The 17328-nt window shown below is 46.6% G+C and overlaps 2 protein-coding genes across 3 annotated transcripts in view; one reads left to right on the top strand and one right to left on the bottom strand.

Moving 5' to 3' along the window:
- The window catches only part of THOC1 (THO complex subunit 1), a gene marked incomplete at both ends in the record, with an annotated part of 40833 nt that extends 32552 nt beyond the window's left edge, over nucleotides 1-8281 (top strand). For both annotated transcript variants that reach the window (XM_080714539.1, XM_080714538.1), the window contains 4 exons: nucleotides 3782-3865; nucleotides 6346-6493; nucleotides 7317-7392; nucleotides 7986-8281. In XM_080714539.1, the coding sequence (XP_080570665.1) occupies nucleotides 3782-3865; nucleotides 6346-6493; nucleotides 7317-7392; nucleotides 7986-8281 (604 nt within the window). The remainder of the gene's footprint in view (nucleotides 1-3781; nucleotides 3866-6345; nucleotides 6494-7316; nucleotides 7393-7985) is intronic.
- Nucleotides 8282-10811: 2530 nt separating this feature from the next.
- The window catches only part of USP14 (ubiquitin specific peptidase 14), a gene marked incomplete at both ends in the record, with an annotated part of 37319 nt that continues 30802 nt past the window's right edge, over nucleotides 10812-17328 (bottom strand). The window contains 3 exon segments of the mRNA XM_080714284.1: nucleotides 10812-10963; nucleotides 11957-12064; nucleotides 12782-12842. Coding sequence (XP_080570410.1) covers nucleotides 10812-10963; nucleotides 11957-12064; nucleotides 12782-12842 — 321 coding nt within the window.

The raw sequence follows: 17328 nt of genomic DNA, 5'->3' as shown, positions 1-17328 counted from the left end.
GGGAGCGTGCGTGTCCATGGTCAGCAAGGTCAGGAGGGAAGGCCTTGGGTGCGCAGACACGCGAGGACAGCTGAAACTGAGGTGCTGTGCCGCCCAGAAAAGACGGGAGAGTACGGGCAGAAACGCGCCCACTGGCACAGAAACAGCGCGCCCGTCTGACCTACCAGGTGTAGGTGAAAGGAGAGGCGCCCCTGAGAAAGTATGGTGAACGACAGCGAGCCAGGAAGCCCAGGCTGGAGGCGAAAAACCCGCAAACCAGTCCACACAAGATCCCAGAGAAAGTCTAACGGTAGCCGGGCGTGGTGCCGCACCTGTAATCCCAGCATTCGGGAGGCTGAGACGGGAGGATCGCAGGTTCACAGCCTCTCGGTTCAGTCCCCAGTGCCCCCCACACACACACACACACACTCACACACACTCACACACACACACACTCACACACACACTCGGCATCACTGAGTCAGAAGAACAGAGCAGATTCAAAGTAGAGGATTAGGAACCAATAAATGAGAATAACTAAAGATCAACAAAACCAAAAGAATGTTTTTTCTGTGTATGTGGTACTGGGGATTGAATCCAGGTCATTCCACCTACATGCTGTTCCCCCAGCCCTATTTTATATTTTTGGAACAGTCTCACTTGGTTAATGAAAGTCTCATTATTTGCTGAGGCTGTCCTTGAACCTGCAATCCGCCTGCCTCAGTTTATAATGCCGGGATTATAAGCATGCACCACCATGCCCAGCTCCAAAAGAAACTTTTTTTAAGACTTGAATAAAAAAAGTCTAACAAGATTGGTAAATAATATTAGATTCTTAACAAATCTATGAGAGTAAATAAACCCAGTACAAAAAAACAGACAAAGAAATAGTTTCAGAAGTGGCAACCTTACTAAATCTCTGAAATGCCCCAGTTCACTAGTAATTAGAAGTCCACTTTAAAGAAACAAAGCTGAGCATGGTGGCGCACACTTGTCATCCCAGCATTCAGGAGGCTGAGACCAGAGGATCGCGGTTCACAGACAGCCTCAGCTACTTACTGAGGCCTCTGCAACTCAGTGAGACCTGGTTTCAAAATAAAGAATAAAAAATAGGGCAGGGGGTGTAGCCCGGAGGTCGAATGCCCCTGGGTTCCAACCCCAGACCCGCAAAAAAAATTTAAAAATAAACAATAAAAAATAAGACTGGGGGTGTAGCTCAGACGTAAAATGTCCCTGGGTTCTCTCCCCAATACTGGGAAAAAAAAAAAAAAAACACAGAAGGCCATGATAGCCAAGAGATTGATATTTTCCAAGAATTATAGATAAAATTAATTTTCCATCGCTGCTGATTGGGTGTTGGGTGGTACAGCCACTTGGAAAGACAGTTGGCAGTATCTGAAAGTTAAGGAAGTGGACGCCTAAGACGGCCTCTCTGCTCCTAAGTCCACTAGTGTTTTCAAGACTTGAGGCTGAGAATCACCAGTGACTCGGATGTAACCTAGTGACTTTACTCGGCATGTGTTTGGTGAAATAAAGAATACACTTTGGTGAAACCAGGCTTCACTCATGCAGTACACCTGCTCACATGTATGTGCTCCCGGTTGCAGCTGTTGTGCTGCCTAAAGAAATCAGCTCCTCCACATGAAGAGACAGGAAAGATGTTCACGTAGAATCGTCAGGAGGACGGTGTGGTGGCGCACGCTTGCACCCAGCATGCGGGAGGCAGAGACCTGAGGATCGGTCGCAGACAGCCTCAGCCACTTGGCGGGACCCTCTGCAACTCTGAGACTCAAAATATAAAAAGAGACTGCAAAATAGGGCTGGGGGTGTAGCTCGGAGGTAGAATGCCCTGGGTTCCATCTCTAGTACCACAAAATTTTTTTTCAGAAGAAAAAGAAAAAAACCTAAATATTTGTCAGTAGCATACAGGTAACTTGTGGCATGTTCATAAAATGTAATACTGATAGCGTCAGAAAGTTAATGGATGAGAACTACTGTATCCACTCAGGCACACTTGAAAAAAATCAAGTTTGAAAAGAGTCAATTTATAAATAAGGATTTTGTTTTTTATTGTACTATGGATTGAGCCTACAGGCATTCTCCAAGCCACACCTTCAGCCCTATTTTTATTCTTTATTTTGAAACAGGATCTCATTAAGTTGCAGAGGACCTAAGTAGCTGGACTGGCCGCGAGCCTATGATCCTCCCATCTCAGCCTCCCAAGTACTGGGATTACATGTGTGCCGCCACACCTGGCTTTCTGTTTTTTTTGGGGGGGGGTTGTGTTTGTTTTTTTTTTCTCCTCATTTTTTTTCCGGGTCTGGTGGTGGAGCTCAGGGGCATTGTACCTCCGAGCCACACTCCCTGCCCTAATTCTTACTCTTTATTTTGAAACGGTCTTACTAAGTTACAGAGGCCTTACTAAGTAGCTGAGGCTGTCTCTGGTCTCAGCCTCCCAAATGCTGGGATTACTGACTGCGCCACCATGCCCGGCCGCTTTCTTTTTGTTTTTAAAGGCACAAAACTGATTACATCAAATTCTGAGTAGTGCCTGCCTCTGGAGTAAGACTGTCGGGAGGACAGGAGCTCAGTTGTATCTATAGTGTCTTACAAATCTGAAGTAGATACAGCCAGGGCCCTGGCTCCTGGACACAGATGTTTGCTACATTAACCCTATAATATATTATGTAATATATTATGATTATAAAACTTGCAAGTGGTTTCAAATAATTTGTGAATGACCGTCAACTCCAGTAAGTAGCATTGTGGAGCCTCGGTCTTGTCTGGTGTCACATGTGAAAGAAAAGAGTGATGTGGTGGTAAGACTCAGTTTAAAAATAAAAAATAAGCCAGGCGTGCTGGCGCACACGTGGAACCCCAGCATGGGGTGGCTGAGACGGGAGGACCGCAGGGCCTTGCTGCGCTGCAAGGCCTAAGTTGCTGAGGCTAGCTGCATTTGGGAGGCTGAGGCAGGAGGATCGAAGGTTTGCGGCCAGCCTCAGCTACTTAGTGAGGCTCTCTGCCACTTAGTGAGAACCTGTTTCAAAATACAGAATAAAAAATAGGGCTGAAGGTGTAGCTCAAAGGTAGAATACCCCTGGGTTCCAGCATGGACCCAGTACTGAGAGAAAAAAAAGATTCAGTTAAGAACCAGCCACACTATTGTGGAGCTAAAAGTTAAACTCTTGAATCTCATAGTGATCTGGTTATTAGTTTTGGTTTATTCTTTTTTAAAGAAAAAACTTGCTGGGCATGGTGGCACACGCTTATAATCCCAGCATTTGGGGGGCTGAGACAGGAGGATCATGGTTCAAAGGACAGCCTCAGCTACTTAGGCCCTTTGCAGCTCATTGAGACCCTGTTTCAAAATAAAGAATAAAAAATAGGAGGCTGGGCGTGGTGGCGCACGCTTGTAATCCCCGCGCTTGGGAGGCGGAGACAGGAGGATCACGCAGGTTCGAAATCAGCCGCGCGCACTGGCTTAGGAGACCCTGTTTCTAAATAAAAATATAAAATAGGTCTGGGAGTGTAGCCCAGAGGTAGAAGGGCTTCCAGGAACCCCAGTACCACCAAAAAAAAAAAAAAGAAGAAGAATAAAAAATAGGGCTGGGGATGTAGCTTGGAAGTAGAATATCCCTGGGTTCCATTCTCAGTACCACAAAAAAGTAAATAACTAAAAAGTAAAACTCTGAGTGGCTAAGTTTAGCTCCTAACCGTAGCAGCACGCAGGTGCTCCTGGACACTTGCGGCTGTTGTACCTGTTACTGACGGGCGACCTTCCCTGTGCCTTTCCATTGCTCAGGGAGTACATGCCGACTTTGGAGGAGTTTTTTGAAGAAGCCATTGAACAAGCAGACCCTGAAAACATGGTTGAAAGTGAATATAAGTAAGTAATGTTTCTCAACAGCCAATTTTAATTTCTTGTAATTTTTTTAGGAAATTGTATGTGCACTAGAAGCTTATTCAGCGAGTATTCAGTAGAGCAGTACTTTTCCTTTTGGTCATGGCTCAGGCTCACACAGTACTGCACACCATTTACGAGGGCTAGCCCCGCCCAGTGCTGGATGGAGCCCAGCCTGTGATTATTCCATTGACTCTCAAGCACGGCTCGAGATCACGCTTGTTCCAAAAAATGAGCAAAGTCCCCCAACACCGCGCACATCGCCAGCCGTCTCCCGCTGCTCCCAGGCACAGCCCGCGGACAGGACTTGCCACCCCGCAGCACCGAGCTGTCTTTCCTGTCGGGCCCCGAACCCGCTTGCTCCTGTCTGCGTCGCCGCCCTCTGCTCGCTGGCCTGGCGGCGTCCCCTCAGTCAGGGCGTCCACCTCAGTCCCCTTGGCCGGCTCTCCGTCCACTGCCAACTCCTAGAACTTTAGTCTCAGCCCTTTCATCTAGTGTCCAGGTGGTGCCACGCGTAGGCTTCCATAGGCTTTAGGTCTGGATTCCAGGGCGAAGGCGCTCGTCTCAGAGTGCGGGCTCCCGTCTCCTCGACTACTTACAGTAAGCAGTTAGCTCTGTCAGTGGCCCTAACGCCTTTCTCTGTTGGCTAAGTACTTTGAACTATGCGGGGCACGTAGCGTTCACCATTCGTGGCTAGTGTGGCCGTGTGGTGTTACGTTACTGTGACCTCTTAACTGCTCAGCTCAGTCGCTTTTAAAATAAATGCACAAGTCCAGTTTCATGCTTAAAATCTTAGTGACAAGCCAGGTGTGGTGGCGCACGCTTCTAATCCCAGTACTTAGGAGACAGGAGGACCAGAGGTTCCTGGCCCGCCTCAGGTGCTTAGTGAGGCTCTCAGCATCTTAGCAAGACCTTCTTTTTTTTTTTTTTTTTTTCCTTTGTGTGTGTGTGGGGGGGGGGGGTACTGGGGTTCCTGGAAGCCCTTCTACCTCCAGGCTGCGCTCCCAGACCAATTTTATACTTTTTTAAAATTTGGAAACAGCTGGCTTCGAACCTGCACGATCCACCTCTCTCCGCCTCCCAAGCACGGGGATTACAAGTGTGCGCCATGACGCCCGGCCTAGCAAGACCTTCTTTCAAAATAAGGAATAAAACAGGGCTGGGGGTAGCTCAGAGGTAGCGTCCCCCTGGGTTCAATCCCAGATACCACAAAAGAGAAAGTCTTGGCGACAGCCTCCCCTTCCTTCGCTTCCTGGGCTGTCACCTGTTCCTCTCTCTGGTCTGGGTCTGCCCCACCGCAGAGGCCTTTCCCAGGGACCTTCGCACACTCCGCCCACCTGCGGAGGCTGCCCAGGCCTCTGCCTCCCCGTGGCCCTCCCTCCACTGCCCAGCACTGCCACTCGCTTCTCATCCTTTTTACTGTCTGAATTGCCTTGCGCCGTGTTTATCAGTAATGTGGCGCCGTGAATTGCACATTACTGTGTCCGGTTCTCGCTAAGTACCTACCATAGACCATTTTGTAATTAAGGAAACCAAGGTGCTGGAGTGCCGTTTCACCAAAGTTCTCACCTGGTGAATAGCCAGGCCAGGAGTCTCGTTCTGGTGTCCAGTCGTCTTCTCCACAGCCACTTTGCTGTCGGGTGCACATGGTGCACCGTCTCAACTCCCATCTGTCTGCTCAGTAAGGACTTGACTGAAAAGTTTATCCTTTTACATAGGACAAAGTACTGGGGGGACGGTTACTGGGGTTGAGCAGGGCATTCCACCTCCCAAGCTACACCCCTCCTCCCCCAGCCCTTTGTAAATCCTTGCTAAGTTAGGGGCTGGTCTGAGCCTTCAGTCCTCCTGTTTCAGCCTCCCAAGAACTGGGATTCCAGATGTGCACCACCTCCCCTGGCTAGATGTATTCTTAAAGTGGTAGTTCTCAAGGGCTGGCTTAAGAATTAGGTTAGCAGTATCACATGAGACTTATCAGCCTAGTTAGACCTTGTTTCCAAATAAAAAATAAAAGAGGGCTGGGGGTGTAGCTCGGAGTTACAATGCCTCTGGGTTCAATCCCCAGTACCAAAAAATAAATAAAACTCGATGCTGAGTTTGTAAATTAAATTCACATCTGTAAGTAAATACAGATGCTGTCTCCTTGAACACAAGTACCAATTATGAATTTCTGACCAAATAACTAGATATCCATTCCTGTCCTACTGTAGCGTGTAGCTGCCTTGTCGAAGTTAAAAATGTGTGTGAACTTCCCGCGTCAGCTGCACCTGCGCCCGCCCCTTGCGGTCACTGTTTCTGTATCTGTACAGTGACGGTACTGAGGTCCTTCAGGAACGGGATTAGAACGAGAACATACTTTGAGCACTTAGTTACCTAAGGATACAAAACTTCAGTGGCAGAATTGTACTGAGTAGAGGGGAGTGTGGAAGTAACAGACTGTATTAAACGACTAACATTTCTTTTCATAGAGCTGTGAACAATTCAAATTATGGCTGGAGAGCCCTGAGACTGTTGGCACGGAGAAGCCCTCACTTCTTCCAGCCAACCAACCAGCAGTTTAAAAGTTTGCCAGAGTATCTCGAAAACATGGTAATAAAGCTAGCCAAGGAATTGCCGGTAAGTTGTTTTCCTTTCCCCTTAGTTGACATCTTCTTCTTTAATACTGCCCACTATTTGATCAGAGCTGGATTTATTGTATGAAAAGGTGATCCAGTCACTGTTTTATTTAGAAGGAAAAAATACATGAGTATACACACTTGTAGAAAACGTATGAGCAGGGCCGGGCGTGGGGGGCACGCTCGTCATCCCAGCATTCGGGAGGCTGAGACCGGAGGATCACAGTTCGCGGACAGCCTCAGCTACTTAGTGAGGCCCTCTGCAACTCAGTGAGACCCTGTTTCAAAATAAAGAATAAAAAAATTGGACAGGGAGTATAGCTCGGAGGTCAAATGCCTCTGGGTTCCATCCTCAGACCCGCAAAAAAAAAAAAAAAAAGGAAAATGCATGAGCAGATTGTGATAATTTTCTGTATAGCACATAATATAAACCAGGTTCACAATATTTTGGATAAACTATCCACCGGTAACTCAGAAATGAATTCCCCATTACCCTTCCTCAGAGCATGCCCTGTCTTCCTACCGCTCTTCCTGTACCATCTTAGTGTACTATTGCACATGGTGGCGATGACAGTGGCGCCCCATCTTCCTCTACACCTCTCAGCTGTGCCCTAGGTTTTGCACACCGGTTTCCCGACTTCTCGCTCCCCATCTGCCCTGGTCCCCTGGTCCCCGCTCCTCGTGCAGGTCAGAACAGCCCCGGGCCTGGCTGACTCCAGCCGCGCCCGCCCTGCGGCCCAGTGCTCTGTCCCCGCCCCACCAACCAAGCAGAAGCACCTCCAGGGACCTGACTTCAGAAGTTGACGTTCTGCATTCTCTTTTAGCCTCCTTCTGAAGAAATAAAAACAGGCGAGGATGAAGATGAAGAAGAAAATGATGCTTTACTAAAGGAAAATGAAAGTAAGAGTTGCATCCCCTTGGCCATTTTACAAAAGTGGGAGGGGTTGGGGCTCTTGGTTGAGCGGCACGTGACCCAGTGTGCTCTCCTCAGCTTCTACCGTTTCATCCTAACACTGAGTCTGACGTAGCTGAGTTAAAAACGGAGCTTAGCGTTAACATTTAGCTAGGCGTGATGGCCAAGCCTGTCATTTCCAATACAGGGAGATCACAGATTCAAGGCCAGCCTCAGCAGTCTAATGAGACTGTTTCAAAATAAAAAGGGATGGAGGTATAATGCTGGGCTGAATCCCCAGCACCAAAACAAAGTTATATTTTGTGCAGTGTTGGAAGTGATGGTATTTTCTAAGGGAAGGAAGGAAACTTGCATTTTAAAGCAATTACTTCTGTTGATTACTGGCAATTAGAGGGGAGCAAGTCATTTCGGAGTCTTCATAGTTAGAAGTAACAGTTTTAGCTTTGATCACATGATCATAAAGAATGGTTTCAAAGGAAAGCTTACTAAAGGTGATGAGTAACTCGGTGGCCATTAACGCTCCAGTTGTTAAGTAAGAGGGCATCTCTGCACTTTGTACACCGTTCATATTGTTTTCTAGGTCCTGATGTTCGAAGAGATAAACCTGTAACAGGGGAACAAATAGAGGTGTTTGCAAATAAGCTGGGTGAGCAGTGGAAGATTCTGGCTCCCTACTTGGAAATGAAAGACTCAGAAATTAGGCAGATCGAGTGTGACAGTGAAGACGTGAAGATGAGGGCCAAGCAGCTCCTGGTCGCCTGGCAAGACCAAGAGGGCGCGCACGCCACGCCGGACAACCTCATCAGCGCGCTCAACAAGTCCGGATTAAGCGACCTTGCAGACAGTCTAACTAATGACAATGAGACAAATAGTTAACTTCTTTCTTTGTTTTTTTTTATTAAAACTGTGATAAGATTTTGTTACCAAGCAGCATTTGATAAGAGGTCCACTGGTTTTGGTAAACAATAAACATTTTGATAACAGTTGTTGTACAGTTGCTTGTGCTCCAAGATCAACGGAACACACCTTGGCTCAAGCCTCGGGGCGAACGGGGTGTGTGGGCTGGGAGAGCTCAGTCCCACGCTGCACTGTTAGGTGAGCTGAGGAAGTGAGAGCACTGTTGAGTTAGTTAGCACTGCCTCCTGCGTGCTAGGAGTAGTTAGAACACTTAGCTATTCGGAAATCCCAAACAATGCTTTCTGAAGCCTCATGGCCGCTCGGCAAAGCGTGGTCTGCTCGCAGCTGGGGTCCAGCCCGTCACACTCAACAAAGGAGGTGCAGTAGACAGCTATGTCTGCAAAGCCTCAAACACCTACTGCCTTACCTCTCAGAAAATGTTTGCCAGCTCCCAACTCCTCACTCGGCCTTACAAAAATCCTCTGGCCTTTCGAGTCTGACCCAAGTATTACTGTGAATTTCAAACGCGATGTCTGTAGAAGCACCCTCCAACAGCGAAGCCCTCTGCAGTGGCAGCTGGAGACAGTGCCATCTACCTCTGTTCCCGCATCAGCACCCGTCCAGGGCCCTGCGACCAGGTCAGCACTTGACCCTGAAGGGAGACTGAGCGCAGACTGCTGTCAGTGTGCTGCTGGACGTCCCTTAGCTGGTCCAGCAGTGGCCTGCCGCGGCTCTGACGCTGAACGGCCTGAGTGGCTCACAATTAAGGCACATTCGGGAATCTACGTATGTGCGTGTGTATATATTGTGCATACATTCCCTTCTCAAAAGACTACATGCAAGGTTGAATTCTAAGATAGCCTTATTAATTTAAAACGTATAAATCCAATTTCTACTTTAAGAATATCTTTGGATTAATGCTTTTTAGATAAAAAACGAAGTCAGGCTTTTTAGGGTGACAATTTTAAACTCCTAGCACCCTACACAGGGCTTTAACGTACTTCGTTTAAACCTACCTTGCTTCATCTGCTAGCGTTAGCGTCCCACAGAGGCGCAACTCAACTCTAACTCCAAACTGACCAACTGTCCAACCACGAGACGAGAAGAGACCACAAAGCCAGCATCACACAAAGCAATCACTGCAACTTCAGGGTCTCACCCCCAAGGTACGTGTTGACTGCCGACAGCCACGAGTCTAGGGAGGAACACCCTGAAATGCCTGCTGCGTCCCCTACGTGCTGGGTCTTATCACACTGCTAAGATCTGAGTAAAACGGCCATTATAGCGGTACTGTGGTTCTACAGCGCCTTTCAACAGCAGAGATGTCATGATCACCCCAACTATACAAATACCTGACTCAAAATCAGACAAGTGCGCTAACAGCACCCACCATTCTCTCCTTGGCTGTCCACCAAGGCTCCTGAAACAAAGGCGAGTAACTTAATTAGAATGTTAAAATGTAATTAGCTGATCAAACCCCATTCTCTTGGTGTTTTCTACCATCGTGATCAATTCTGAGGTGGTCATGACAATTGAGAGCAGAAGCCAACACCAAGTGCACCAAGGGAAGAGTCTGGTGACATCGAAGCGCTTGGCATCCAACACCACCCATTTACTGCGTTTCTTTCTAAGTGGAACACAGGCAGCGGAGGCAGGTATTCTGAGTGGATGCTTTAACAGCACAGTAATATTAACCACCTGCAGAAATTAGAGTGTTAGACACATCTGAATCTTCAGCCAAGCTCCAACACTCAGAAGACAAAAGACTTGAGGTCAAAAGCTGTTAATCCCTCTTTTTTTTATTAAATATCCTCATCTTCTAAAAATAAGCAACCAGAGCTTGTCAACATTTCTCAAAGGTTGATTACTACAAAACCATCGTAAAGTTATATGTACAAACCAGAGTACATCAGAGAGAGAGACAATAATAAATGTATAATCAACTGTACTATTACTGATCACAATTTATTTTAAAGTCATGAAAGCCAGCAGCAGTCAGGCTGGACACACACTTGATTGCACCCGCGCTCCCTGGGGACGGACAGCAGCACTGAGTTACACACGAGCAACGCTTCCTCCTCCACTTTCTGGAAAATGTTAGGAAGGCCAAGGACGGGCAGCTACTGAGTGGCAGTACGAACCATGCAAGAACAAACGGTGGTGACGGTGCAAGGACACTGCTGAGCTCTGGGCTGAAAGGCAGGAGGGAGATGAGCAAGAAGGTAACGGTGTGAAGGCATTTCAAACTTAGACTTTCTTAAAGTTAACGCGAGAAATAAGCTTTTAAAGAATGTCTTCCAGCTACCTTTACACAGGGCAGCACAATCCAAAGGTAATTTTCTTTGCTATAATTTTTAAGTGGGTGCACAAGTGGTCTGCTTCTGCCCTCTTGCTCCACGAGGGGAAACAGGTCAAACCACCTAATGTCTTATCCTCTAAAGCTCTGGATTACAGAAGTGATCAACAAATAACAGTTACTCCACACCTAGGCATAAAGCCGAGCTCAGGATTACTGTTCACTTTCCTCTTCCATCATTTCAGCTCTGCGAGGCCCATAGAGCAGAACATAAGCAATATGCCAGTCTCCACCCCCAGAGAGCCGCAGGATGTCTTCTGGCGTCACGATGCTGACCTTATCATCGTCAAATTTAATCCATTCATCTAAATAACAAGGAAATAAAAGAGTATTACACCCAATTCTTCTGAGATAGCACTGCAAAACAAGTGCTGAGCAACGCAGCGCAGCAGCCCGCCCCCACCCGCACGGCTCCAGGAGGGAGGCCCAGGGCCCGCGGCAGGCGCAGGCTCCGTCGGGGGCTCAGTGCGCCGCTGAGCGGGATCTGCCTTTCTACCCTCTCTCCCTCAAGTGCACTCTGGAGTGTCCCAGAGCCACATGCAACATGGCAGTACAACAGACTGACTACACAAAACCTGAGCCCAGCTGTCTTCTATTAAGCCAGAAAGACGGGCTCATAAACGTAATTCAGAAGCCGGGAGTGGTGGCACACACTTGTAATCCCAGCATTTAGGAGGCTGAGAGAGGAGGATCACAGTTCGAGGACAGCCTCAGCTACTTAGGCCCTTGCAAGTCAGTGAGACCATGTTTAAAATAAAGAATACAAAATAGGGCTGGTGGTGTAGCTTGGAGGTAGAATGCCCCTGGGTTCCATCCCCAGTATCACCAAAAAAAAAAAAAAATGTCAATCAGTACCACTTCTCACTAATTTTTTATTTGGGAAAATGTTGTCTTTAAAATGTTCCTTAAGCCAGGCACAGTGACACACACTTCTGATCCCAGTACTTTGGAGGCAGAGACAGGAGGAACACAGGTATCGAAGCCAGCCTCAACTAAGAGAGGCTCTCAGCAACCTAGTGAAGACCCTATTTCCAAATAAGAAAATCAAGCTAGGGGTGCCGCTTGGAGGTTTAATACCGGGGAAGGGGGGGGGGATTATATATACTAATATGATATGAGCTTATTCCTGTTCATTTTAAGTTAGTTTTCCAGCCTTAATTGCTAAGGTTGGACAGATTAGGATATAAAACTCAGAAGCAAACGCTCCAGAGCCCGTAGTTCTAAGACACGGACGCCCGCGGTGCCGCGGTGCACCCGGTCACTGCGCACCCAGCTCGGGCGAAGGCTTCAGCTCTCACCTGGTTTCCTTTTCACCCACGATACGTAGTGACCGGAGGAACTCGACCGGCCCTGGTGTGTGAGCACTGCTTGGAGGTCATAGTACCCACAGTTATTGGAGCCAATATCTAAAGAGATGGGAACCCATTTGTATTAAGCAGTGAATAAACAGGGTCCTCAAGCAAGGTAAGAGAGGAATACAACTTCAGATTAGAGAAGGGCTACTTCAGCCGGGAATGGTGGTGCACGCCTGTAATCCCAGTACTTGGGAGGCTGAGACAGGAGGACAGAAGTTTGAGGACAGCCTCAGCAACAGTGAGACTCTCAACAAACTAGCAAGGCTTTGTTTCAAAACAAAACAAAAAAGGGCTGGGGGTGTAGCTCAGAGGTAGAATGCCAGAGTTCAATCCCTAGTACCAAAAAGAGAAGTGCTACTTTATTAGAATCCAGTAAAATGTTAAGTGTCCAGAATTAAAATTTCATAAATGATGTTTTAAGAAATATACCACACACAAACGTACACAAAAAAGAGTGATTTTTCCTGAAATCCATAAAATGATATTCAAGAATATATGCAATTTAGGGCTGGGATGGAGCTCAGTGGCAAAGCGCTTACCCTGCAAGCGCAACACCTGGGTCCAATCCCCAGTCCCAAAAAAGACAGAGAAAAGACCAAAAGAGAAAAAAAGTCAAACCAAAAACCCTGAATATATGCAATGCATGCACATATGTAATAATTATAATAAGTATTCTTCAATAAACCTCACTTTTTTAAAAAGCATACTTAATAACCTTAAAACAAATACAAACACCACACACATAATTGAAATGAAAATTTCACTTACCATCAGCAAATGAAAAGGGTTCATACTTAACTTCTTTCTGGGGACTACTCTTCTTGTCATTCTGAAATAAAAAAATGTTCAATTAGAAATCATGATATTGTCAATAAAACTTGTATTCTTGAATATTCAACCTCACAGATGTTATTTACAGAGCACTGACACAAGACAATGGTATAGCTTACAATATGCAGTAACTATGTGCACTACCATACCACGCCAGGGCCCGCTCCTCAGCGCAGCCTCTGCTAGGTGCACTGAAGACTGGACGCTCGGCAGGCTGGCGCACTGGAGCTACAACAAGCGGACGTGCGACGGTGCCCGGGGGGAATGGACGGCCGAGCCCCTCCTTTTACCAAAACATGACCTCACCAAATTGCGGGAGGGGTCGCCTGGAAATATAGGCAAGGTCAAATGGCTGGCGTTTATATGAAATCTACCAAGCAAGGGCCACCGTTCACTCTGGCTCAAATGAACTTAAACAGTTACTGAGCAAATGAAATAATAAAAGAGGCACGACTGGCTTGAGACAGGCCTGAGGTAGGAACGCACAGACTCAACTCATCTGAATGTAATGTGAAAAAAGGGCTTATCCAGGCCCAGGAGACAAGGCTCGCGAGGATGCTAATGGCAATGAAGACGCGCGGCGACTTCCGCTGGGTGGCAACAAGTCAAGGCCTCAGCCAGGAATGGCATTCAGGGCCGGACGCAAGGGCGCTCTGCTGAGAGCTGCATCCGGGCTCTTTCTGGAGAGAGAGAGGAGAGCGGGGAGAGGGGAGAGGAGAGAGGAGAGAGAGGAGAGGAAGAAAGGAGGGGAGGGGAGAGAGAAGAAAGAGGAGAGAGAAGGGAGAGGAGAGGGAAGAGAGAGGAGAGGGAAGAGGAAAGGAAGGAAAAGAGGAGAGAGAGGACAGGAGAGAGAAAAAAGAGGAAAGAGGAGAGAGGAGAGGGAGAGGGCGTGGCGGCGCACACTTGTAATCCCAGCATTCAGGAGGCTGAGACAGAAGGATGCGGGTTCAAGGCCAGCCTTAGCTAGTTAGTGAGGCCCTCCACAGATCACTTGAAGAACAGTATAGTATGAAGGAAATTAAATCTGTAACTGATAAACTGAAACTCAAGTCTCCAGAGCAGATCCCAATTGTACCAAATTAACACGTCATCCTCTTTACTGCCATGTCTCTTGTCACTTGCTTGTTTTCTAATTAGCCTGTATTTTTACTACTGAGTTTTGAGAGTTTTCTCTTCTAGATACTAGTTCTTTGCTGGATCTGTGGATTGCAGCTATTTTTTCCTCTTTTTCCTCAGTCTGTAGCTTGTCTGTTCATCATCTTAATGTAGGGATCTTTGCGGAGCAAACAGTTTGTTTTATTTATTTATTTATTTTTGCGGGTCTGGGGATGGAACCCAGGGGCATTTAAACCTCCAAGCTACACCCCTGCCCTATTTTTTATACTTTATTTTGAAACTGGGTCTGAGTCGCAGAGGGCCTCACTAAGTAGCTAAGGCTGTCCGCGAACCGCGAGCCTCCCAAATGCTGGGATTACACACCTGTGCCACCGCGCCTGGCCTGCAAACATTTTAATTCTGGTGAATTCTAATCTGTTCTTTCATTGTGGTGCCTTTCCACGGCCATGAAGATTTACGCCTGTGTTTCAGGGTTTTGCCATTTTAGTTCTGGCATTTACATAGGTACATTTACATATTTGGGTTAATTTTTGATGTGGTGTCATTCTTTTGCAAGCGAGTATTCAGTCATCTCAGCCCTTTTCTTCATAGACTAGTGTCTGCTGTTGAATGATGCTGATACCTTGCTAGAGAGGAGGCTGGCCGCAGACGTAACGAGTGCGTTTCTGGACTCTTATTTTATTCCGTTGGTCTGTACGTCTGTCCTTAATGCCACATGTCTTCACTACCGCAGGTTCTTCAGGATGGGAACTGTGCAGTGTGAACCCTCCAAATGTTCCGTTCTTTTTGAACACTGTTTTAGCTATTCTGAATCCCTAGGAAATACACACGTATTCCACATGGATCTGAGGATCACTATGCTTCTTCAGAAGAAGCATTTTGGATTTTATAAGGATTAAATGAATTCTGTGGATCAATTTGGAATAGTGTCATCCTAATAGATTAAGTCTCCATAAACCTGATAATGGCTATGTATTTAGGTCTTTAATTTTTCAATATTGTTTTATAGTTTTCATTGTACAAGTTTTGCACTTCTTTGTTAAAATTTTATTTTTCATTAGCCAGGCATGGTGGCGCACGCTTGTACTCCCCACGCTTGGGAGGCTGAGACAGGAGGATCGCACAGGAGGAGCCAGCCTCAACTGCTTAGTGATGGAGGCGCTCAGCGACGCCGTGAGACCCTGTTTCCAAATGAAGTATAAAAAGAGGATAGAGAGCAAATTGGCCCATAGGAAGCTACGCCCAGTACCACAGCTAGCACCACCCGAGCGTGCGTCTGAAAACCGCCAGCCCTGCCCCTCTAGAAAACATGGAGGCGCACGCTTGTCATCCCTATACTTGGGAGGCTGAGACAGGAGGATCACAGGTTCGCAGCCAGCCTCAGCTATTTAGTGAGGCTCTCAGCAACTTAGTGAGACCCTTTATCAAAAAAAAAAAAATGCTGGACGTGGTGGTGTACGTTTGTAATCCCCATGCTTGGGAGGCGGAGACAGGAGGATTGCGCAGGTTCAAAGCCAGCAGCGCTGGCTTAGGAGACCCTGTTTCCAAATAAAAATATAAAATATGTCTGGGAGTGTAGCTCGGAGGTAAAAGGGCTTCTTCCAGGAACCCCAGTACCACAAACACACACACACACACACAGCTGAGGATGTAGTTTGGAGGTAGAATGCCCCTGGGTTCAATTCTCAGTACCGCAATTAAAAAAAAAAAAACATCTGGCAGGTACCAAATGTGATGGTGCATGTCTGCAATCCCTGTATTTGGGAGACTGATACAGGAGGACTACAGGTTCAAAGATAGCCTCAGCAAGTAGTGAGATTCTCATCAACCTAGTGAGAGACCATTTCCAAATGATAAAAAAAGCCGGGCGTGGTGGCGCACGCTTGTAATCCCCGCGCTTGGGAGGCGGAGACAGGAGGATCGCGCAGGTTCGAAGCCAGCCATGCTGGCGTAAGAGACCCTGTTTCAAAAATATAAAATAGGTCTGGGAGTGTAGCCCGGAGGAAGAAGGGCTTCCAGGAACCCCAGTACCACCAAAAAAAAAAAAAAAATCAGGCTGGGGATGTAGCTCAAAGGTAGAATGCCCCTCAGTTCAATCTCCAGTACCGTTAAATAAATAAATAAATAAATAAATAAATAAATAAATAAATAAATAAATAAATAAATGTGTGTGTGTATATATATATATATATGTACACATATATATAACATCTACAATTTCTTGAAAACCTCATACACAGTTATCGTGCAATCTAGCAATTGCAATCCTGAGCATTCAATCCGGGGAAATGAAACTGATGTTCACTCTGAAATCTGTATGAGAATGTTCGTATGAGCTTTCTTCATAATAAAAACTGGAAGCAACCCAGACACCCTTCAACAGGTGAATGGGTAAGCGAACTATGGTATGATCACACTCAGCCACGAAAAGGAAAGATCCACTGATATACATATACACCAGTAGAGATGAATCTCCAGAGAATTGTGCTGAATGAGAAGTCAATTCCAAAAGCCACATTAAAAGAATGAAGTACTTATTTCATTTATATAACTTTCTTAACATGACAAAATTAGAAAAGTAGAGAGACAGGTTAGTGGTTGCTCGGAACAAGGAGTAAGGCAGACCCTAGGCGAGCCTGTGGCTACGGAGGCACCTGGAGGGCTGTGCATGGCGATGGACACATGCTACGTCCATGTCAACAACCTGCTGGGATGGGGGCCACCCCAGATTCTGTGCTATTTCTTATAACTACATGTAATTCTATAATGATCTCAAAAAGCTTTTGTTTTTTGTTTTGTTTTGTGGTATTATGGATTGAACCCAAGAATATTGTACCTCTGAGCTATATCCCAGCCATTTTTAGAATATGTTTTGAAATAGGGTCTTGCAAGGTTGCAGAGACTCTTCCTATGTTGCTGAGGCTGTCCTTGAACCTGTAGTTCTTATGTCTCAGCCTCCCAAGTACTGGGATTCTAGTCAGGTGCCACCATGATTTTTGTTGTTGTTGGGTTTTTTGGTACTGGGGATGGAACACAGGAATATTTTACTTCTGAGTGCACCCGCAGCCCTATCAGGGTTTTGCTAAGTTGCTGGGGCTGGCTTAAACCTATGATCCTGTTTCAGCCTCCAAGTATGGGGATTATAAACATATGCAACCATGCCTAACTAAAGTTTAATTTGTTTATGAAGTGCTTTTAAGCTGGGCAAGGTGGCGCACGCTTCTAATCCCAGCATTTGGGAGGCTGAGACTGGAGGATCGCAGTTTGCGGACAGCCTCAGCTACTTAGTGAGGCCCTCTGCAACTTAGTGAGACCCTGTTTCAAAATAAAGAATAAAAAGTAGGGTAGGGGGTGTAGCTCGGAGGTCG

This window comes from Muscardinus avellanarius, assembly GCF_963383645.1.
Source record: "Muscardinus avellanarius genome assembly, chromosome: 17".
NCBI classification, from domain to species: domain Eukaryota; kingdom Metazoa; phylum Chordata; class Mammalia; order Rodentia; family Gliridae; genus Muscardinus; species Muscardinus avellanarius.
Note: the sequence above shows the minus strand (reverse complement) of the source record. Positions and strands in the feature narration are given on the sequence as shown.